The 24,281-nt window shown below is 34.8% G+C and overlaps 3 protein-coding genes and 1 pseudogene across 5 annotated transcripts; 1 reads left to right on the top strand and 3 right to left on the bottom strand.

The window, feature by feature from the left end:
• Nucleotides 1-277: 277 nt before the first annotated feature.
• On the bottom strand, nt 278-5,638 carry LOC110784191 (sugar carrier protein C-like; annotated as a pseudogene).
• Nucleotides 5,639-5,919: 281 nt separating this feature from the next.
• LOC110784148 (short-chain dehydrogenase TIC 32, chloroplastic) lies at nt 5,920-15,650 on the bottom strand. Of its 3 annotated transcripts, none has more exons than XM_021988570.2 (8): nt 15,412-15,648; nt 13,804-14,035; nt 12,860-12,939; nt 12,429-12,582; nt 12,196-12,274; nt 11,701-11,785; nt 11,515-11,561; nt 5,920-6,203 (listed from the first exon to the last, which is right to left on the bottom strand). In XM_021988570.2, the coding sequence occupies exons 1-8, from the start codon at nt 15,515-15,517 to the stop codon at nt 6,117-6,119; spliced, it is 870 nt and encodes a 289-aa protein (XP_021844262.1). In that variant the 5' UTR covers nt 15,518-15,648; the 3' UTR covers nt 5,920-6,116. The 3 variants fall into 3 exon arrangements, with proteins under 3 accessions (XP_021844262.1, XP_056694311.1, XP_021844260.1); XM_056838333.1 differs by lacking the exon at nt 5,920-6,203 and adding an exon at nt 6,376-8,057 and having other exon boundaries at nt 15,412-15,649; XM_021988568.2 differs by lacking the exon at nt 5,920-6,203 and adding an exon at nt 10,371-10,712 and having other exon boundaries at nt 15,412-15,650.
• Nucleotides 8,042-9,721, top strand: LOC110784149 (receptor-like protein EIX2). Its single transcript, XM_056838334.1, has one exon. The coding sequence runs from the start codon at nt 8,696-8,698 to the stop codon at nt 9,500-9,502; it is 807 nt and encodes a 268-aa protein (XP_056694312.1). The 5' UTR covers nt 8,042-8,695; the 3' UTR covers nt 9,503-9,721.
• A 937-nt stretch (nt 15,651-16,587) lies between the features above and the next one.
• On the bottom strand, nt 16,588-21,266 carry LOC110784151 (short-chain dehydrogenase TIC 32, chloroplastic). Its single transcript, XM_021988572.2, has 8 exons — nt 21,101-21,266; nt 19,243-19,474; nt 18,985-19,064; nt 18,377-18,530; nt 18,167-18,245; nt 17,502-17,586; nt 17,363-17,412; nt 16,588-16,924 (listed from the first exon to the last, which is right to left on the bottom strand). The coding sequence occupies exons 1-8, from the start codon at nt 21,204-21,206 to the stop codon at nt 16,763-16,765; spliced, it is 948 nt and encodes a 315-aa protein (XP_021844264.2). The 5' UTR covers nt 21,207-21,266; the 3' UTR covers nt 16,588-16,762.
• Between the last annotated feature and the right edge of the window lie 3,015 nt (nt 21,267-24,281).

Below are 24,281 nucleotides of genomic sequence, written 5' to 3'. Positions count from 1 at the left end.
ATGAATCTTGTTTGGTTTTAGTCAATTTCAATTTAAGACATATAAAGTTGATTAGTTATAACAAAATTCTACTACATACAATATCATATCATATAGGATCCTCATTAATTAGTCAATTTCACTTCCGTTTAATTAAATAGTTCAGTGACTTAGCTAATTTGCCGCAAAAGAATCAAATGCTATAACTATGGGAAAAATATATGCCAAGTACTTGATATACTTTAACCTTTGTAATTGCGCAAATAATTATTTCTAAACACACAAGACAAAATTAATGGATAATAAAATGTGTATAACTTCAGAACGTACGGTTAATGAATGAATCAATTAAACATAAATATCTACTAAAATCTGTCATAATACTTGTCAAATTAACAGTCTTAAAAAAACATAACACTTTCTTAAAAAAAATATAATGGAATTACGCCTTAAGCACGGGCATCTCGGGAGTAACAACATGTTCAGGAATGAAATGACCCCAAAACTTGTGGTTCTTCCAGACAAGATTCATCTCTTCAATAGGCACATTTTTGGTCTCGGGCAACAAGAAGTAGATGAATATAGTCATAATCACCACGAAGAAGGCGAAGAAGATGAAGAGTCCGAACTTTAAGGCACATAACATTGGGAGGAAAGCTTGGGCTATAATAAAGGTGAATATCATGTTGACTGATACGTTGATACTCTGTGCAGCAGATCGAACTTCGAGAGGGAAGATTTCACTAGGGACTAGCCACCCTAGAGGTCCCCATGACCATGCGAATCCAGCTACGTAGATGCATATAAACAATACAACTACAATTGCATACCATTGTGGCAAATTTGTTGCATCCCCTGTCACCCCAAATTGCCATCCAATGAATATTGCTACCAAGATCTGACAATACAACGCAACAAATTAAGATAAGTATTCAATTAATTAATTAATCAATCAATTGAATTAAGATATAAGAAATTGATTTGATTACCTGGAGAATGAGCATTTGAATGCCACCCTGAAGGAAGAGAGATCGCCTTCCCCACTTATCAACACCGTAAATGGATACCAAAGTAGCAACTACGTTAACGCCACCGGTAATAACAGCCGACATGAGGGAGGCGTCATTTGCAAATCCAATTGTTTTAAACAAAACCGGTGCGTAAAACATGATCACATTAATTCCGGTAAGTTGTTGAAACATTGGAATTGCAAAGGCGAAGATGAGAGGAGGCCTATACTGTCTGTCTTTTAAGAGGCTTTTCCAAGGGTCTTCCACCTTCTTAGAGGCGTCACTAGCTGTAACTAGGTCTTGGAATTCGGCGTCAACATTGTCAACCCCTCGGATTTTTAACAGTTGTTTCTTAGCTTCATCGGGTTTGCCTTGTTCAATGAGGGAGTTGGGGGTTTCGGGAAGGATTAAAGAACCAACAAGGATAATGAGAGCAGGAACCATAGCTCCCCCGAGACTCAACCTCCATCCAATGTGGTCAACTTTGGCAAATACGTAGTTAAGGAGATTGGCTATCAAGATTCCTATTGTGATTGTCAGTTGGAACATCATGTTTAGTGCACCACGGTGCTTGTAAGGTGCCATCTCTGACAGAAACACTGGCACTGACTGCAAATAGTATACAACAACCAATAATTTACTTAATTAGTTTAATTTTTTATAAACAAATCTCAACTTACGATTACAATTACAAATATTAATTGGTTGCATGTATCTGTCATATAGCAATAAGTATATATAAATTAGCAGAAACGGTATATATAATGAGACTAACTGGTTATATATGCATAATGCATTAACACTTTGATATAAATCGTTTGGTAATAAGCTACGTAGTACTTTAAGATAGAAATATAGAATGCCATATAATTGTACTTAAAAACAAGAGTTATGTTCTGCCATTAATTGTAATTATCTCTCAAGTAAAACATATTACAATACAATTTTAATTACAGTAAAATATTAGTTATATATGCATAATGCATTAACACTTTGATATAAATCGTTTGGTAATAGTAGTAGCTTAAGATAGATCGAGTGCAATATAATTATGCTTAAAAACAAGAGTTATTATCCATGTTCTGCCGCTAATTAATAGTAATATCTCAAGTAAAACATATTACAATTACAATTACAATTACAATTACAATTACAATTACAATTACAATTACAATTACAATTACAGTAAAAATATTGGTTATACATGCATAATTGACAAATATTAATTACAATTATAGTACAGTTATAAATATTGTTTACATATGCATAATTGACAAATATTAGCAAAACGACAACTCTATCAGTATAAATTAGCAAAACGATAACTCTATCAAGTAAAACACAGTACAATTACGGTACACTAAAAATATTGGTATCCTTCGAGGAGTACGTACCTGATTAGCAAAGCCAATACCAAAACCAAGAAGTATACGGCCGATGATAAGCATGGCAACGTTCTGAGCAGCGGCATTAACAATGGCACCAGCAAGGAAGAGGAGACCTCCAGCAAACATGGATCGCTTGCGTCCCCACTTTCTGGTGACAGTGGATGCCACAATAGAAGCTACTAATGCAGCCAAGTATAAAGAGGATGTGAACATAGTTAATTTGACACTATTAAATTTACAGTATTGGTTCGTTCCAGAATCCGCCATCTGTTGTCTGTAAACTGATGGAAAGAATTTCTCCAAAAACATCGGCATTGATGTAACTCCACCTACATATATGACAATTATATTATGTTAATTGACGTATCTAATAATTAACATAACGATTAATTAATACTCTTAATTAATTAGCATGCATCCATATACGAGTATGCATGAGATTTACTATATAGTTAAGCGAATAACACCAGATTGATTCATTCAATTCATACAAATTATGAAATTAAATTAAATTAAACTAAACCTTGATAATATAATAATCTAATAAATCAAATATGTACCTGAAATTCCGATGTCATAACCGAATATCAAACCTCCGGCAGCAGACAACTCAAAAATACATAGCCAGTCAGTTTTCCTGGATAGTCTTTACCCACTTTACCACCATCAACAATTATTCCACCCGCCATTGTTTATTTTATCTCTAAGTTTGAACGATATGTCGAGGAAATATGGACGAATATATCCATGTATTTATAGTACCATATATCGACATATAATAGGAAACTAATACCTCGAACCTATAATAATCATAATAAATAATAGGAAACCTAACATAAATATAACTCTAACTCTCCTAATTCTATCCTAAATTCCTAACTCTTTTTGGGTTTCTTTTGTTTTTGTTATTATTGCGTACAGTAGGTTGATTTGGAAATTTATTTTGATTAAAACTCTAGGTTAGTAGGGAAAGTTATTATTTTAGTTATTAATTAATTTACAAGCTGGATAATTTTATTTTATTTTGACATTGGATCATAATATTCTTATATATGGATAATAAACTCTAACTTCTTGCAGTTTACTTTTGATACATCAACGGCTAATAGAGTCAGCTTGATTATCCGTTGTAAGTAGTGGCGGATCTAAAAATTTAGGAAAGGGGGTAAGAAATTAGACTTTAAAATAAAAGCTACATTACGGCGCAACTTTTTTTACCAACTAAAATTTGAGTTATTAATTCATTCCACTATTTTTTAATCGGCCTTACACTAGCACCGTACTGTGTACTCATTCTCTAACAACGATGTACGTAGTACATAATTAAACAAATAATAACAATAACACTATTAATAATTTAATTACCGGTTACACTATTAATAAAATTGTTAACTAATATATAGTTTTTTGTTTAAGTTACGACTATATATATACGAGTATATGCTAAATATGACCCCGTGCCAATTGCCATGCACGGCTTTTGTTATGTTTAAAGGTGAGTTTAATTTTTCAAATAAAAAAAAAGAGTAAATATATTTCATTCGTTATAACTAGAAAACAATGAAGACAGGTTAAGAAAGGTGAGTTTAATATAGTGCTCGTTTGACATTATTCACGGAATTTAAGAAAGTTAAGAAATGACATGATTAACTATTATTATTGTTATACGGAGTACTTTACTAGAAAAGTGCACAATTTTATTTATTTTTTAAACAAAAGCACAAAAGACAATAAATTTTGGGACCACATTTTCATGATAGAAACATTAATTATGAGACCACGCTATTTTCCATGGTACAAAAATTAAATATGAGACCACATTTTGTAAGTAAAAATAAGATAATTAGGGTAATTAAGTTGTTTGATAAGGGTATATTGGGAAAAAATTAATTGATCAAATAGGAAATTTTAAAAGTAGGCATAACATTTTGAGACACCCGAAATGAAAAACATGCACCATATTTTAGGACGGAGAGAGTAATAAGTGGTTACATGTGAATATGTGATTGTCTTGCAGGCTTGCAATAATAACATGTGATTATGTGAATAATTTGATTGTGACGAAGAAAGCTTTTGGCCATTATACAAAGAATATATGCGTGTTGCTTATAATGTTCATCTTGAAATCTTTGATTATTGTCTCCTTTGCGGGCCATTTTGAAAGTTTTATGCAATATTCCACGTAATATTCATTTTTTGGCTGGAATTGGAAGTTTGCTTCTTGTTTTCTAGGTTTTGGACCCATTTTTGCTTGACCTGATTGATTTCCAAAACTCCCTTAATTTTGCTCTTTTAGGCTCTGTTCTGTTCGACTCATTTTGATTTATTTCAGAAAAAATAAGTTCAGATGCGTTCAGATAATATGAGTTCAGCAAAAATAAGTTTTTTTCAAACATTTTAACACACAAATAAGTTTATTTCAGACAAAATAAGTTTTTTCCAGATAAAAGAAGTTAAAATAAGTTCAGATAATATAAGTTCAGTCAAAATAAGTTCAGATAATATAAGTTAAGTCAAAATAAGTCTAATAAAACGGAACCTTGAGGTAGATTATTATCTATATTATTTTTTTTCCCAGTATCCAACGTTGAGAAGATATACGACATACATGTTACTCGTAGGAAATAATCAACATGGGAGTCGAGATTAGTTGGTAGTATTGAAGAAATATAAAGAAAGATGACCAACTTATAAAACTAGTACACTACGAGCTATCTCTGGTATCGACAAATTTTGTGTATGACCGTCTTACTAAAAGACCGTTTTGATTGCTTAACTAATTGGTTCTACTGCTTAACTAATTGGTTCAATTGCTTAATTAATTAGTTTTTTTGCTTAAGTAATTAGTTCCCTTGCTTAACTAATTGGTTCTATTGCTTAACTAATTGTTTCCATTGCTTAACAAATTGGTTCCAGTACTTAACTAATTAATTTCATTTTTTACCTAATTGTTTCTAGGGTGATGATAAAGGTCGCAAGTTGCGATGACATTTAGTTGTCGCAATCTTACGTGTCGCTGTTTAATTGGTACATATAGGCGTCACGTAGGCTATGCATCATTAGAATATTTTTACTATCAATGCATTATTTTTACTATGAAATTATGTAAATAAGGTAGTCGATATAAAGAAGGAAACAAATTAGAATATTAAGATTTTTTTACCTTTTTTTGAAAAATGTATAATAGTTATATAAGTTAAATATTTTAGTTTCCAATTTAAATCATGACACACAAGTATGCCATGTCATCATTGTGACACGGCTTAAAGGTCGCATGTTGCGACCTTTATCATTTTCGTTGTTTCTATTGCTTAACTAATTGATTCAATTGCTTAACATATAACACCAAGACGACCGTCTTATATAAAATTTTGCACTCTGCTATTACCGATTGGACCTTGGTATGTACTCTGTATCTTGCATTATTTTTTTGACATAGTATCTTGCATTCTTGTTGAACTCAATATGGTCAGATTATTTTCCTACGAAATACAACGTATGTCTTAGACTCTTAGCATTTGGTAGACATCTAAAAATGGGAGAATTGAAAATTCATGGAAATTTATACATCGGCTAGTTATCTGGTTGACATAAAAAAGTACACAAAATACCTAATCCCCCCCTTGGTCAATCAAAATTTATGTTGTCAACCAAACAACTTTAACTAATTCTCACGAATTTAACAAGGGAACTAATGTCCTTTTAATTACAACTTACTATGAGAATTAAAATTCCCATATCAAACAAAGAATATATGTAGGATCTTTCTTCCCCAAAGTTTTTGTTCCGAATTTAGCATGGGTACAATTTCACGTACTTGAGCTATCTGAAATTATCCATACAAGAAAATTAATTTTTCTGAAAAAAATTATTGAACTTAATTATTAACTTATATGGTCGGAAATGTCTAACACCAAAAAAACATGTTAGACTTGTACCATTCACTATCATAAGGCCCACCAAAAACAAAACATTGAATTGAAAACAAACTCTTACAATGAAACTATAAAGTCAGTGAGTAATAGTATAAAGTCTGATTGGCAGTTGCATAATTTTGCATCACAGAAAATCATCTCTCAAAAAATACTGTTATTAGCATTGTCTTAGTGTATTTGCTGTAGACATTCCCTCCCAAAAAAAAATGGTGAAATTGCAAATCAATTATTTGCTTACTATTATACTCCTTTTTGTTTTGTTAATGGAAAATATGAAGTTGTATAGTTGTGGCATGTACTCCAACAACAGTCATTTGCTGAAGTTGGGGTGTAAGCCTGCTGAAAGGAAGGCACTGCTCGACTTCAAGAGCAGTGTTACCTTCTATGACCAATTTGTTTCATCTTCTTGGGAAGGCGAGGATTGCTGCAGCTGGCGTAGGGTTACGTGTAATCCTACTACCGGTCACGTCACCAAACTTCGTCTCCATGGAAGTTGCCCGGGGGATGAATTTACATGTGATAACTTGTTTGAAGCTCGAAAGATGGAGTCGTCTTTGGTATATTTGTTGGAGTTGAATCATCTTGAGCATCTTGATGTAAGCGGTAACGACTTCGGTAGTAGCAAAATCCCGAAATTCATGGGTTTAATGAAGCAACTAAGGTATCTGAACCTCTCATATATGAGTAATCCCCTTTACGGAAAAATTCCTGATGAACTTGGTAATCTCACTAACTTGCAAGTCCTCGATCTAAAATATTATTACCGAACCAATTTATTTACAAATAGTTTGAAATGGGCTTCGAATCTTCGGAAATTGCGTCACCTAGCTTTACCTGGTACGAATTTAAGTCGGGTCAATAGCTTGATAGATTCACTTATTGAGCCACTTCCTTATTTAAGAGTCTTGGATTTATCTGTGTGTAGCTTAATAACCACCCAGTTGAACTTGAAGAATCCATCAATTGCTTCACATCCACTATCTATCCGTAAATTAGATCTTAGTGGTAATGGTTTGGAGGGAGAAATTCCATCTTTTATACAATACTTGACCTCCCTTGAATACCTTGACCTTTCAACTAATAACTTGGAGGGAGAAATTCCATCTTTTATACCTTGTTCTTTCACTTAATAATTTTGGATCCCAAATCCCACTTTGGATAGGTGAACATAAAAGCCTTGTACACTTGTACTTAGCATACTCTAGTTTCACTGGTGTTGAAGGAGGAAATATTTGGAGCCTCGTACGCAACCTATGCAACTTGAGATCACTTGATCTGAACGGCAATATGTTCCAAGGCAAGTTGTTGGAAGGTCGTGAAAATATATCCAGAACCATTTGCACCCATTTTGACATGGAAATGCTAGATTTGTCTCAAAATTCAATTAGTGGTAGGATGCCTTCTTGGTTAGGAGAGGAGTTTCGAAGCCTAAAATCCCTTTTTCTCAATGAGAACAATATATCAGGTGAGATCCCACCTTCTCTAGGAATGTTATCAGCCATTCAATACTTAGACATTTCCAACAACAAAATATCAGGTGAGATCTCAACTTCTCTAGGAATGTTATCATCCATGGAATACTTGGACATTTCCAATAATCCTTTGGAAGCAGTTGTTTTGTCTGAAAGTCACTTTGCTAATCTCTCAAGTTTGAGAGATCTGTATATGGATCAAACCTTTCTAACTTTGAAATTGTCTTCTGATTGGGTGCCTCCCTTCCAACTTCAAAACTTCTATGCTAGAACCTGCAAAATCCATGGTCCATTCCCTCAATGGCTCAAAACACAAAAGAATCTCAGTAGTTTGGATTTGTCTGGTGCGGGAATTCATGGGCCGTTGCCAAAATGGTTACAAAATATGCAATCACTTACTGATGTGCATCTCTCCAACAATCAAATTTCTGGGTGTCTCATATTTCCCATTAACTTTGAAGAATTGGATCTCTCAAATAATTCATTATCTTGCCAATATATGACTAATACCAGCCGTAGAACTACACTCAATTATAATGCTAATACATTTGATCTCTCTAATAATTTTATTTCAGGGCAATTTCTTGAACATTTATCTCATGAAATGCTTGCTCTGAGTTCTCTCCTCCTATCTAATAACAAGATAAATGGTTCAATCCCAAAGTCTATGTGTCATTTTACAACCTTGCAAGTTCTAAATCTTCAAAAGAATAGACTGTCAGGGACAATACCACATTGTTTGCGTGACCTTTACAACCTTGAATTTGTAAGTCTCTCATTCAACAAGCTCTCAGGGGATATTCCTTGCTTCTATAGTACTACTACCCTGTCATATCTGCACTTAAATGAAAATATGTTGAGTGGACAACTCCCTTCTTGCTTAGCTAACCTCTCGGGTTTTAACATTTTGGATGTTGGCGAAAATAATCTCAGGTGAGATACCAACATTCAATGTTCAAGGCTTGCGAATACTTCGGCTGAGAAATAATAAACTCGAAGGCAGTATCCCCGAGGAGTTGTGCTCATTGTCTAACCTACAAATCTTGGACCTTGGCCATAATTATTTAACTGGAACAATTCCTTCCTGTCTGAGCAACCTCACACAGATGAATTTCGGTGATCGTCTAGAAGACTTTCCTTACGAGGATGACGTCAATGAGGTTATCAAGGGAATAGAGCGTGAATATACAACCACCTTAGGGTACATGGTGAACATCGACTTTTCATGCAACAAACTAATTGGTAGCATTCCTGAGGAGATCACAAATCTCTCTTATTTGCTCAGCGTGAACTTATCTTACAATCAATTATCAGGACAAATCCCTGGTAGAATAGGTGGTTTGAAATCCTTGGAATCTCTTGATTTATCAAGGAATAAACTCCAGGGAACAATCCCAACAAGCATGGGTGTCATATACTCGTTGGAGTTCCTTGACTTATCCTACAACAATCTTTCTGGTCAAATCCCAACTGGAAGCCAGTTGCAAACCTTCACCAACTCTTCCTACATAGATAATCCACATCTTTGTGGATACCCACTTTCCAAGAAATGCAAAGGCGATAATGACTCACCAAATGGTACGTCAGGGGCTCAACACAACGAAGATGCAGAAAGTGAGGACAAGCGTGAGACAATGTGGTTCTACCTGGTTGTGATGTCAGGATTTGGTACCGGGTTTTGGTGTGTTGTTGGGACTTTATTTCTGAAAAAGAGTTAGAGGCATGCTTTTTTTAGGCGTGTTGAAGATGCACAAGACCAGTGTATAAAAAGGCGCGCCTAGGCTCTGAGGCGCAAGGCGATTGGAGCCAGCGCCTTTTATTGTCTAGGGGAGGCGATTTCAATGAGGCGCACCTAAGGCGCAAAAAGGCGCACCAAGGCGCAAAAAGGCGCACTTTGAGGCGCAAAAAGGCGCAAAAAAGGCGCACCTACCAAGAGACACACCATTTTTTCACTTTTTTTTTTTTACTTTTTATTAGGGCGCCTCACTTCAATGAGGCGCACCGAGGCGCGCCTAAGGCGTTGGGAACTCCAAATCGCCTTGTTGCGCCTTGAGCCTTTTTATACATTGCACAAGACTGGTTGTATGTGGCCATTGTTGTTAGGATGGCAAAGCTCAAGAATAGATAAGGTAGTTTGTGTGATATAGTAGCATATATTTGTTGTCAGGATGGCTAAGCTAAAGAATAAGTAAGGTAGTTTGTGTGATATATTTGTTGTATCATATTTATCCAACTTGGTTCTCCCTTTCCTATTGTACACCAAGTATGGTACCTTTTGTATTTCTTTTTTCTTTTTAATAAAATATAATTTGCGGGGATGCAACACTCAGATATTTATCTTACTTGGTTCTCCCCCACATAACATTTTCATCTATTCTTCCATTTTTCAGGTGGTAAAAAATAAGTTTTAAATTCTTTTGAGGTGGTAAAAAATAATTTTTTGTTTTTTTTAAGTGGTAAAAAACAATTTATTCTATAATAAAATATGGATAAAGTAAGACAAATGTGTAAAATGTTTGGTGAATGTAAAGAAAAAAAAATGAATAAAGTAAGAGAAAGTAGGTGGAAATTGTAAAGATTATGGGGTAAGGAGGGTAAGGTGGTAAACTTTTATTTCCAAAAATAGAATAAATCAAAGTGTAAAGAACATTATGAAACGGACCAAAACGGAAAGTGTAAATATCATTTTGAAACGAAGATAGTATGATAGTATAATACATACTTCGTATATAAATATATAGATAATTTTCTCCGTACAAGGTAGGTAATTCACTTGACAAGATTTGAGCTAAATTCCCACAATTTCTTGGCTAGATCAACATCGTCACTCTGTGAGCTTGGTTTGGCTACACCACAGTCGCCAAAATATTTACCGTGAATCCCTTTCACATTCGGGTGCAATGCTACATAGCACGTTGTTGCGGCACCCTGTGTCATCAATCTAATATGAGTAATGTGTATACTTCCTTAATCAAGAACAAAATAATTTGCTAGCTAGTTGTTTCTGTGCATATTTGTCAAAAGATCCGTTTAACCTATATTACAATACGGATCGGAACAAGTTTCTCGTTGGTTCGACATTCTTCTAATCAGAAGATGCCCCGTTGTGAGTTACTACGGAAAGTAACTCGTGGTCAAAGTCCCAAGAAGTTTACCCTTCGTTAGGGCCTTGGGTGGTGAGTATAAGTTCTCGCCCAGTGTGGCATGGCAATCAAGTTTTGAAGAAGGTCCTGGTTCGCAGCGTCTTCCGTCATCATGGGTTTATCAAGGGTTGTTAAATCAGGTCATCGGTCGGTTACGGGTAATCGGGTATAATCGGTTCGGGTATAATCGGGGTCATTGTGCTTATGTTGATTGAATGTGTGAAAGAAAAATCGGAACTTCGGTTTTTGTCAGAAATCGGCTGGATCGGGCCAGTTTTTGACAACCCTAGGTTTATGGTTTCTTCATTATGCTCCTAGCTCTCTGATTCCAGTTGCCTCACCTTTCTCGCTCTCTCTCAGTGTTTTTCAGGTAAGGTTTATCCCGCGGGTTCAATGTGCGGGATGTGGTATGCCCTTTGACAGCCTTGTGGTATAGGCAAAACTCTTGTTTGTTTTAGTATGCGGCTGGTTGTAATTTTCTTTGCTTTAGTTTCGTAGACTAGGTTTTAATCTTTTCATTGAATGAACTTTTTGTCAAAAAAATAAACAAATAAATACAATAACGAACATGAAAATGCAGCAATTACCTGTTGGACACTTTTGACGATGCATCGACCAACTAGATTAACTAGACCTGCACACCAGATAGGGAAGGAAAAAGATATAAACAACATCAAACGACGTTCTTGCATTGTAGCGTTCAACACGCGTTGGATAACAACACAACATATCAGCTGTTTGAATCAAATCATCAATGGATCGTAACCTGTTACCTCTAAAAAGTTTGTGATGTCGAAAAATATCAGTGTCAACAACTCCTGGATGAACTGAATTGGCTGTTATTTCCACCCCTTCTTCCTGCACAACAAGGCAACGTCAAATAAAAGACTCCATACGACCATTATGATCATCTCACTTTGACAACACCGTTTACTACAACAACTCATATCTTGACAACACGACTATTACAATCATCTCACTCTAACAACACGACTATTACTATCATCTCATTCTGACAACACCGTTTACTACAGCATAGAACAACTCATATCTTGACAACACATCAAGGCAAATGCCAGTCATATCAACACAGATCAAAGAGTCAAAGGTGTATGATAATTACCGAATAAATGGCCAGCTTATACTATCAGCATTTTCGTTACTCAACACAAGAGCTCTTGACTTAACCAAACCATTTTTAGATAATATATTCAGTACGAGGCTGAAGTTATAAGGTTAATTGCAGCAACAACTCAACAAGTACACACCTTTAAATGCCTCGCGAGTTCATTAGCATGTAAAACATTTGCAAGCTTTGACTGGCCATAGGCAGGTAGGCTACTGTACCTGTGAGAATTTTCACAATGAGAATTTACTGCAGCAATACAATTTTTAAGTTCACTAGTCATTAACTTAGAAATGTACACACAAACACAAGTGTACAACCTATATCATATTCGATACAAAATTGAAGTTTTCTGATAAAATGTTATAACATTACCCTGAGGGATCATTGATGTTGTCAAACCGAATTCCTTCAGGATATGATAGCTGGTGGCGTCGTGATGATACATTTACAATCCTTCCTTCTCTATTACTCTCTACTGCAGTCTTTTTCATTCTCTCGAGCAACAAATTTGTCAAAAGAAAGTGGCCTACATGAGGGATAGAATGCATGTTAACATATTGAAGATATTACTACAGAGTATAACCAAAAGTAAGTTTAATGAGAGGTGAAGGGGAGGAACATAAAAGGCATTCAAGAAACAAATGTGCTATAATACACATTTCTGCCCTGTACTTTTATCCATAACTGATTTGCTGATTAAAGATTGACATTTCAAGAATCTATGGTTAATCCGTTAAGAATCACAAAGTAATCAAGAGTTTCCCATTTTAAGCAAACTATCGTCACTGAATATGTCGCCTTACCTAAATGGTTGGTTGCAAATTGTAGCTCAAACTTGTCCTTGGAAAGCATGAAAGGGGTAGCCATTATGCCTGCATTGTTACTTGCAGACGGGAAAAGAAGGAAAGATAAAGACTGATTATTTTGTAAGTGTCATTTCCCAATAGAAAAAAGCCAAAACAAAGAGAATTCCTACATATAATAAGTTCTACTGCTTCTGCATTGTTACAAGTTACAACTACTTTTCTTTAGGTGAAAATTGTTACAAGTCTTTTTCGGGTGAAAATTGTTGCAACTCTAATTTACTATATATTCAGCTGGAAAGTAAAACACCCAAAAGGCCAAGACAATATAGGGTGCGTCCTATTCACCTGATTTTCACTTATTTTTCTTGAACTTATTTTATATCTGAACTTAACTGGACTTATTAGAACTTATCAAAACTTATTTTAGTTATAAATTATACTTGGTCAACCCTTGTTTTCCTGAAGTTATCTTCTCTGATCTTATCTAAACTTATTTTTCCTGAAATAAGTGGAAATAAGGTGATGCACCAGTTAGGCGGTTATGAATCCTGTGTTGTGCCTTGCCTGAGGGCATGCTGATGATATAGGACAGAAATGCATTCAAATTCTTGCGGTTTCAGGTTAACGTACTCCAAAATTCAACCTGCTGATCTAGAATATCTCAAGACATGTCTACTAAAGCAGTTCACCAATTAAAACAGTTTTAATTATTTTCAGTTTGAACACATCTAGATTGTTTCCAAAAGTTTATTGATACACTATCAGGTTTAGTTACACACACACACACAAACACACACACACACACACACACACACAAAACAGGCGTTAGATAGAGAAGCAAGCTAGCCAAACATGACAGTACAATCCAAGCAAACCAAAAGGGAGAAAGAACACTAGCTCATCACACTACCTTCTAAACCAGATCATCCATATGAACTTACATAAGCAGATTAAGTGGAAGGCCGGAAGATTTGTATTCTGAAGCAAATTTCCTCACAGAAGCCATAGAGCTGAGGTCTAGTTCCATAGCATCAATTTTTGCAGAAGGGATATCTCTTGCCATTGCTTCTTTTATCTCCATGGCCGCAGCCATATTCCGTACCCCCATAATAACATGGACCCCACGCAGTGCAAGAACCCGAGCAGTTTCAGCTCCAATTCCACTTGTTGCTCCTGATACACAAAATTTGAGAAGGGGAAACTGTAAACATAACAAGCCAAAAACATTACAGGATTCAGAAACAAAATCAGTAAATCCATAGAAAATCGACAATTTATAACAAAATTCCATACTCAACAGACAAAATGTGTCAAAATTCCTCTTTTATTCATTTGAATTTCACAACGAACAATAACATAACAGCATTTAGGGGGTAACTAACCAGAAACTATGCAGGATTCAGCAATAAAGTCAGCAAATCCAGAGAAAAATCAACAATTTATAACAAAATACCATACTCAACAGACAAAATGTGTCAAAATTCCTCTTATATTCATTTGAAATTCACAACGAACAATAACATAACAGCATTTAGGGGGTAACTGACCAGTAACATTGCAGGATTCAGCAACAAAATCAGTAAATTCAGAGAAAATTCAACAATTTATAACAAAATTCCATACTCAACGGACAAAATGTGTCAAAATTCATCTTATATTCATTTGAAATTCACAATGAAGGACGGGCCTTAAGCTGTTCAATAAGTAATTAGAGGCTTATTAGGTCTGCCTGCAATAAGGCATGGGGGGATTACTAGCTGAACGGAACCACCTTCACTTTCATTGTTTGACTATTTACAAATAAGTGTTTCCTCCACAACCCACATCCATCAGAAATTAACAAATGAATAAACCTCTTCCACACTTGAACAATTAAAGTCTTATGTGATGTATTGACAACTATGTTACCCGAACTCGGATACCCATATTGGACACGGGTACGTATCCAAGTGTTCGACGGGGCTATTTTTTGAAATAATTGCATGATTTTGGTCCAAAATGAAGTATCAAAGTGTCCATACCCATGCCCTAGTGTCGAGGATCCGACACGGCTATTTGAGGTAAAATGAAGAGTCCATGTAGTGTAGATTGACAATATTGTCTTACACAGTTTCTTTTTGACATGCAATTTCATCACATTGTTGCTTAAAAGGAGTTCCTTCGAAAGTTCTAACAATTAGCTTATCCAAAATTAGCATTTCAACACTAGTATCACCAAGAATAAATAATGAATTGAATTAGTACAACCAAATCGTAATGCCAGGATACGATCAAACTTGTGCATTGGAGACCGTGAAACACGAACATCACGATTCACGAGTAATAAAAAGCAAGGGAAGTACTAAATTACTAGTGCGTTATTCATCAATCATCAGCAATTGCATAAACCAAATAAAAAATCAGCATTATCAGATTGAAGATAAAGCTCAAAATACTCTGAAATCTTTACAAATTTCAGGAAAGTCACCTAAAATCTCTAGGGTTTTTGCTTGAATTTACAATCAAAATTAAGTAAAAACAAAATTGAAAGAAGGGGCTAATTGATGAACCTGTAACAATGGCAGTAAGACCATCGCCATTAATCCCCGCTGTAACTTCCTCAGCTGTTGAATTTCCTGAGAATCCTGATGACCCTTTTCTGCTAAACAACCACATTCTCCTCTGTTTCTCTCTCTCCGTTGACCGTTGACGGGTAGAATTTGGGTGGAAAAAATGGGTTAAAGTTCAAACCCAAAGTTCATGAATGTTGTGATCAAATATGGAAGGTCTGAAATTTTGCCATAATTAGGGCTTCAAACCCTAATTAATTAATATATTTATATATCGTCGGTTTTGCGTTAAAAAAATAATATGGAATGTCGTTTTTCCTAAATTCGAGTTGTGTCCCTCGAAAGTTATCCCAAGCTCAGAACATCTCATATTTTCTCCCTTTACCGCCTACCTAGACCCGGCAAACGAGCCGTTTGCATCGAATTCAGACAAGATTTATTCGGATAGAGTCATTTTGGGTCACTTTTACTTCAATTCGGGCATAGGTGTGGTTCAGGTCCATTCGGGTTCTTGTTTATTCAAATTTTATGGTTATTTTCTGTTCAGATTACTTCAGTTTCGGGTGAAGATCGGCTTCGGATATCGAGTTATTTCCGGTCGAGTTCGGTTCTGGATCGGATTCAATTTCGATTTCCAGTTGATTTTAGGTCTTTATTTCGGGTCAAATCCGGTGACAGGTCAGGTCGGGTCCGGATCACTTTTTTCCTGGTCTACACCTACCTATAACACAAACAATCTCATAAAATATACGATGTACATTTCTGTATATAACTATCACTCATTACAGGTACAATTTTCACCATCAAAGGATTCTAAGCAATGAAAAATTTTGGATCACAAATCAACTAGTTCTTTAGGCCCGAACATTGATCAATTTCCGGTCACTTTTTCTTCGGTTTGGGTACGGGTGTGGTTATGGTCCATTCGGGTTCTGGTTTATTCTAATTTTATGGCTATTTTCGGTTCGGTTTACTTCGATTTCGGGTGAAATCGGTTCGGGTATCGAATTACTTCCAATTAAGTCAATTCCATGACGGTTTCAGTTTCTGATCAGATAAATTTCGATTTCGAGTTGATTTCAGGTCTTCGTTTCGGATCAAATCCAGTGACAGATAAGGTCAATCGAATCGGTTTGTTTGGGTCCGGGTCACTTTTGCCGGGTCTACACCTACCTATAAACAAACAATCTCATATTTCTGTATTAACATTTCTGTATATAAATATCACTGCAGATACAATCTTCAGCAATATCAAAGGGAATTCATTCTAAGCAATGAATAAAAATAGATTATAATCAACCCGTTCTTTAGGCCCGAACCACGGCCTTACAGTTTTCTTTCTGTTATATCATCAAACTTTGATCAATTTCATGCTAAAGTCCCACAGTTTCTCGGCCAAGCTAGCGTCTTGAGCTTTCGGAGTAGTCTTGGCTAGGTTGCTGTCACTGAAATATTCACCACTTACGCCCTTCACTTGTGGATGCATAGCAACGTAACAAGTTGTCGCTGCTCCCTGCAATTATATAAGCTCGGGATTAGAATGAGAGGACATTTTCAGATGTACTGTTACTTCATCGGAAATAAAGATGGTTGTGCGCCGGGTCAGCCCGATTCCCGACCCAACACGAAAAAAGCACGGTCCATCATGTGCACTAAGTCGTGGGCAGGGCCTAGGCCATATTTGTTTGGAAAAAGCACGACAAGACACGACACAACAAAGAACGATAAAATTAGGCTTAGGCACGACGGCCTGACCTGGCCCGGCACAAGGACACATGGGCATGTGCCCCATTTTTTATTTTTTCAGCCTGGCACGACCCTGCCCGATACAAACAAGCTTGACATGGACCGGGCCTGTACATGCCACAGTCTGTGGGCTCGGCCTGAAGCCCGACCCGGCCAGATAACACAAGTAGACTACAATTCGATTTAAGGACATCCCGAGACCTACCTGTGGAACACTTTTCAAGACGTACTTGCCGCCAAGGTTACGAATCATACCTGCCACATCGAGCACCATTATATGAAAGTAATTTAAGTAACACATTGCACATGCAAACTCAACGAGAAAGCCATTAAGAAGAGCGTACCGTCCATAAAGCTGTTATAGCGGAAAAGATTTGTGTTAATTGCACCGGGATGAAGAGAATTTGCAGTTATATTGGCCCCTTCATCCTGATCAACAAATGGATTATCACCTTAGATTTACTTCATATGAAAGTTACAACAAAATAACAGCAACTCAATTCAACTTATAACTGGTACATCTCTAAGGCAACCGAAACACGAGTTATCACTTTTCATAGTTTGACAAAAATATCAAATCCATAAGGAACAATAACCGCTCTCTCCTCCTCTCAAAAGTAAAAATAGAAAGATGAGACGATGACTGAAAGAAGGAAGACGTTTGTTGTTGAACTACTTTTTTTTCTCACATAGACGGCCTTTTGGTAGTCGGTCATAAATAGTGTCAATGGGAATAAATTTGTACGTAAATTTGTAAGGAAAATAAATATCCATTCTCATGACGCTAGTTCACTCAAAATTATCTCTTTTTCTTTATTAATTTCCATTACCATTTAGGGGTGGTATTAGGTGGGAATGCAAATTTATGAAGAAAAACACTAAATTTGAGACAAAATTTCATTAACATGGACATCATGATGTTATTTCCTTATCAAATAACACTTAAATTTATTTTCATTCCCACCATTTATTACCGGCTACCAAACGGGCCAAGAGATCAAAGCAGTACCTTTAAACGTTTGGTTAGCTCATTAGCATGCAGAATGTTAGCAAGCTTTGACTGACCATATGCACGCCAACTGCTGTACCTGTACAGTCCATGAAAATACTATAATGCCCATCATGAAGAATCAACTACGACTACGTAACATATTAACACGAAAGGGAAAACGGTAAATTTGATAACATAACAAGCCACGATCAGGACATAACATATTACCCTGATGATTCATTGAGTTTGTCAAAGCGAACTCCTTCAGAGTATGGAAAACGGTGAGCCTCTGATGAGACATTAACAATCCTTCCCTCTCTACCACTATCCTTAGCTGTTTTCTTCATGGTGTCCAACAGAAGATGTGTTAGAAGAAAATGACCTGTAAAAGACATAAAGATTCAGGGGTTATCTTTTATGGTTTGAAAAATGGCTCAAGAAAAGACTCGTCAAAATCTGATTTACATCACTAAAAAAAAATTGAAGATAAAACATAATCATGAAGGCATTAACAATACTCTCCTCACGGAAAATAACAGCAATCTTTTGGGGAAGATAAATTAAGCAATCAGTGGATCTTGAACAGTTTTACGAGGGGGCCAGTAGAAAAAGTAAGCAATATAGTACTCCAAAACTAATTTATACAATTATATTAAAATTTTAGGGGGGGGCGAAACTAAAAATACACTACGGAAATTTTCGTTTAGGGGTCGGGGCCAGGCCCACCCCAGCCATAATGAAGATCCGTCGTTTAACAAGATAAACGAGATGATGTATTGATGTATCCCAATGTAAAAAGACAAAACTGTCATATTTTTTTTTTTACACCAACTTACCTAAGTGGTTTGTTGCAAACTGAAGCTCTATGTTGTCTTTAGAGAGCATGAAAGGGGTGGCCATTATTCCTGCATTGTTACTTAAAATGATGGAATTGCAGGTTAAAATTCAATCACAAAAGGTTGAAACTTGAAACACAGAGCATATATATGAACCAAGTTGTATAGTTGTAGACTTGTAGTTAAATAAACGGCACACCATTGCCAAATAAAGGGCGAAATCTCATAAAAAAAATATAAATAACAGGAGCTTCTTACATTAAAAGGTTAAGTGGACGTTTCGAGGAATTATAGTCTGATGCAAATTTTCTTACAGATGCCATTGAGTTCAAATCCAACTCCATAGCATCAACTTTAGCATCGGGAATTTCCTGAACTATTTTATCCTTGACCACTTTGCCTGCATCCATATTCCTAACTCCCATGATAACATGTACACCGCGTAATGCAAGAACACGTGAGGTTTCGGCACCAATCCCGCTTGACGCTCCTGTTTCAATAGTTGAGCCAAGTAAAACATTGTAAAAGAGATGTATATTTGTTTTAATTACATTAACTTGCATGATGTTAAACCATGAAATATTAAGTAAAAAGGGTAAGAAATTTTACACATCTGACACCCATAAAACATCTTCTAGCAAAGAAGGGTTTGGTCATAATATTGAGGATTTTTTCATATTTACAAACTTTTAAGTTTCAAGTTTTTGTATTTACCACCTTATAAAATGTTTTTTCGTTTGTATTCATCACTTTTTAACGGTTCTCATCCAATTATCCGTCCACGTGGGCCTCTCTTAACCAATTTTTTTTAAACTTTCCTCCTCTTTCATTAGGTTTCCAATTAAAACAATTAGGTAAATAGGGCCCACATTGACGGAAATTTGGATGAAATTCGTCAAAAGGTGGTAAATATAAAACTTCTCATAAAATTAAGGTGATAGATATGAAATTATATTTGATAAGGTGGTAAATATCAAAATATCCCAATATTAATTAGTAAGGTAAATTCACAAAGTTCGACAGTTCCAAGGTGCCCTTGAACCAGTAATAAAGCCTTTTCCAGCCAAGGCTAGCTTTGATAGACATACATTACTTACCCTTAAACAAATTAACATTCGCTGGTTCCATGACTCACCTTTTGCATTGAAATAAATCTAACGAAATTCCAACACGACAATGTTGCTTATTAAAAAAAATACGATCAAAATTACGATGTTCACTTGTTTTAGGAATGGAAGGAGTAGGCACTTTAAGCTCTTCGCGGATACTTGAATTAGGCAAGCAACCATTGAATGGTCACCTTTATCACCATGTTAACAAATTAATTCTACAACTGTCAACTACCTTAATGTTATCCCACGCACTCGAAAATGAACACAGCTTCTAAAAATAGTAACTGCATATGCTTCTGGCTTCTTCATACTACTCATACTCAACTTACCTACCAAAAGTTATTTCCTTGAATTTTAGTATTTCACACTTGTTTTTTTGTTTTTTTTTGGTGACAATATTGATTACAAAAGAAACACAAGCACAACAATCACACAAACAAACTAAATCAGGATACCCAACAGCTGCAGAGTGCAGACCCCACTATAACAAACACATAAATACTGCTTCATTTTTTACACAATTTTGGGTTTGTACCCAAAATTGGCATCATCAAATTAAACCCATCAAACAATTAATTACAGTCAACCTGTAAATTTTAACATAAATTAGAACATCTACTTAAAAATTGGAAATTTGATCACAAAATCACAATCAAACTACCCACTTTACAGAAACTTCACAACACTGCTTCATTTTTACCCAACAATCAATACAGATAACCTAAATCAGGATACCCAACAGGCAACGGAAGACCCCACCATAACAAACACATAAATACTGATTTATTTTTACACAATTTTGGGTTTGTACCTAAATTTGGCATCATCAAATCAAACCCATCAAGCAATTAATTACAATCAACCTGGAAATTTTATCATAAATTAGAAATTTGATCATAAAATCACAATCAAACTACCTATCTTACAGAAACTTGAGCTTCGAAATACAAATAAATTGAACAAAAAATACAAAGAATTGAAGTAGAAGAAGAAGAAGAAAAGACCTGTAACAATGGCAGTGAGAGCAGAACCATCGATACCATCAGTAACTTCGTCAGCAGTTGAAGAGCTAGAAAACCCAGATGCCCCTTTTCCCCCGAAAAACCACATTTTTTTTTCCTCTGTTCTAGCAGTGAGTGAGTTGACTCACTGGGGCACTTAAGCCAGACGTATTTATCTGTTTTGTTTCGTCTACCTAAAGATGATTTGTGACGTCACCAAAACCCTACCTCTTTTTTTTTCTCCTTTTTCTTTTCTTAATTAGATTTGTTCGGGTGAGTTTATCTCGAGTCTGGAGGTGAGTCCTTAAATAGTCGGATTATTTTGCGTTGGTCCGCAATAATATTAGTGTGGACCTAAAATTAATAGTTTTTTCTAACAATTTTTTACATTCATTGTGACCTTTATTGTTCATATAGTCACTAGACTTCCTATAATAAACTAAACACCAAAATTCTTAGACAATAGTAATTATTTTTTGAAGCATAGTAACCCTGTGTTTTTAAAAGCGAACAGTGACTCTAAATCACATTATTCAAGCATAACATGTATCAACGACACTGATTTGATATTTTTTTCATAATTATCCTGATAAAATGCCAAAATAAATTAGGAACAAGTTGTTGACTTTTATTTGAAGGCATCATTTAAGTCGGTGTAAAGGGTCTCATGCAAGACTCTTGTAATAAAGTGCGGAGAAAGTTTGGAGGTGGATTTGTAAATTACAAACTTTCTTTAAGACATAGTATTTAACGGGCTCATTCAAGTTGGTTTGTTAAGAGAATGGATATTATTATTACACATTTTTTATAAAATTTTAAGTGAGTCTAGTCGTCTAGGGTAAATATGGGGGAAAAGCGTAGAAGTAGAGAGAATTTTGTTGAAGTTTGTATACTCCGTAATAAAAAATAAAAAAAAATAGATAGAATTTCGTGAAAACTGTCAAATTTAAATTGCTTTATCGAACTTTATATTGTTCCTGCAAAATATATCGAGTTTTATCTTATTAATAAGATACTCGTGTAGTCGTGTATCGCCTATATCTTGTGCTTGTGTTATTTTGCATTTTTACTAGGGTGGTTATATGACCATCTTTTAAAAGGAGAGTGGATAATGGACGGTACAAATCGAGTGTCGTTTGTTTGAAGAAAATAAAATTTGAAGACCTTAATTCAACCATGAAATAAATTAACACAAGGAGTGGCAAGTAATAGTAATTAGCACATTTCTAATTTCCATTTTCCAACAAGGTCATCAATGAAGGAATAGAAATAACATTTTGTGCCATATATGTCATAGTCTACATCATTATGAACTCTATTTCATAGTGGTTTAGTAAATCACTTCCTCACGACTCTATCCCCTCACTCTCTTCCAAAACACACCATCATAAACTTTGACATCATATACCTTATCATATACACATGTAAACATGTTAGATTATATCTGCTTTATTTCTCATAAAATAAGATAAGATAATTTCTGATAAGTTCAAATAAGATAATATAAGTTTAAATAACTTCAGATAATTTCAAACAAAACAATTACAATCGTAAGTTTTTTTCACAATTTTTGTTGATTGTTATATTTCATGTATAAATCACAAAAAAGATAGAATATGTAAAAAGTGTCAAAAGTCAAAACATGCATGTCAACAAAAAAGAATGAAGGACGTATAAGTTGAAAAAAATTACAATTTAGACCAAAATCCTTTCATATAATATAATCACTTTATCCCTTGTTATGAACATATTACAAATGTACCTTAAAAAAAAACATATACAAATGTCTAAGTGGGACCTATCATAATTAGGCTTCAGATTTACCAGCTAGCCATTAGTCAATTGCGTATAATGGATCAATTACACTACTTCATATACACAAATAATTTGTGTTATATATCCTACTAGAACATTCAATACAAATACACAACTACAACGAGATAAGTGTAACCTTATTAATTTAAAATGAACATAAGTACCCACTTGGGTACCTGATTTTCTTTGTGGTAGTATTTGAAATCTACGATACTTCTTTAAAATAATAATAAAAAAAAAAATTACTTATCTTTCAAAAAAAAAGAAAATGAACATAAGTTATTATAGTCTTTTATCAAGACTATATCCAAACTTATACAAGGAAATAAATTAAGATTTTTTTATTTTATTTTATCAATAAGAGGATTCATATCTTGGTAGGTCTAAATGAGGTGACCAATGATCATAACAGAATCCGCTGCATGGTTAGCTTCTCGATAAATATGACGACAAGAATAATTGTCCAAATGTGAAATCAAGTGTTTGACTCCATCCACAAACAACTGAATTTTTCAGGAAGAAGTGACACATTGTTGCAAAGTTTGAATAGTTAATAAATTATCCCCTTCATCGTTGCATTGCATTTATCTTCCCATGTACAATTATTTTCTTTATTTTTTTCATAAACACGTAAGCCAAGAGTAAGAAAAAAAAGCGGCAAAAAAAAGCTCTTGTCATAATATTGTCATTATGTTTTCGTCTTTTGATCATTTCGACCTTGTTCTTTTAGGCTTTATTTCATTTCAGTTCAGTTCAAAAGAACGTACGTGTGCATACTTTTTTATAGTTATTATTTATTCAGTTCCATATCGTTCAATTCAATTCAATTCCATTCAGTTCTGTTTATTCAGTTCCAAGTACTCAATTCAGTTCAACTCTATTCAGGTCAATTCAGCCAAACAAAGCTCAAAAGAACATAGCCTTCCTCTCCTTCTTGTTTATGCACCCGGGTGCACAATGCTCACCGTGCACCCTGTTTTTAAATGAACATATAATTCAAATACAAAGAACATATTGTTCATATCCAAAGAACATATTGTTCATATCCAAAGAACATATAGTCAATTAACATATAGTTCAAATCCATAGAACATATAGTTTAAATATTTCACTAGTACATGTACATTGAAATCATTCTCAATGTTCATTAGATTTTCAATAAATGTTCAACACGGTGCACAATGAACACTATGCATCCGGGTGTATAATCCAAATTGTGTTGAAATAATGAGTTACGTTTTCCATCTTTAAGGGTTTAACCTCGTTTTCTTTATCCTTATTAAAAAAAATTACAGTAATTTTTTTTAATTTATTGGGTTGAAAATAAAAAATAAAATAAAAACAAAAAGGGTAAAAACAGAAAAGTGCA

The sequence above is a fragment of the Spinacia oleracea genome, chromosome 3, assembly GCF_020520425.1.
Source record: "Spinacia oleracea cultivar Varoflay chromosome 3, BTI_SOV_V1, whole genome shotgun sequence".
Lineage (NCBI taxonomy): Eukaryota > Viridiplantae > Streptophyta > Magnoliopsida > Caryophyllales > Amaranthaceae > Spinacia > Spinacia oleracea.
Note: the sequence above shows the minus strand (reverse complement) of the source record. Positions and strands in the feature narration are given on the sequence as shown.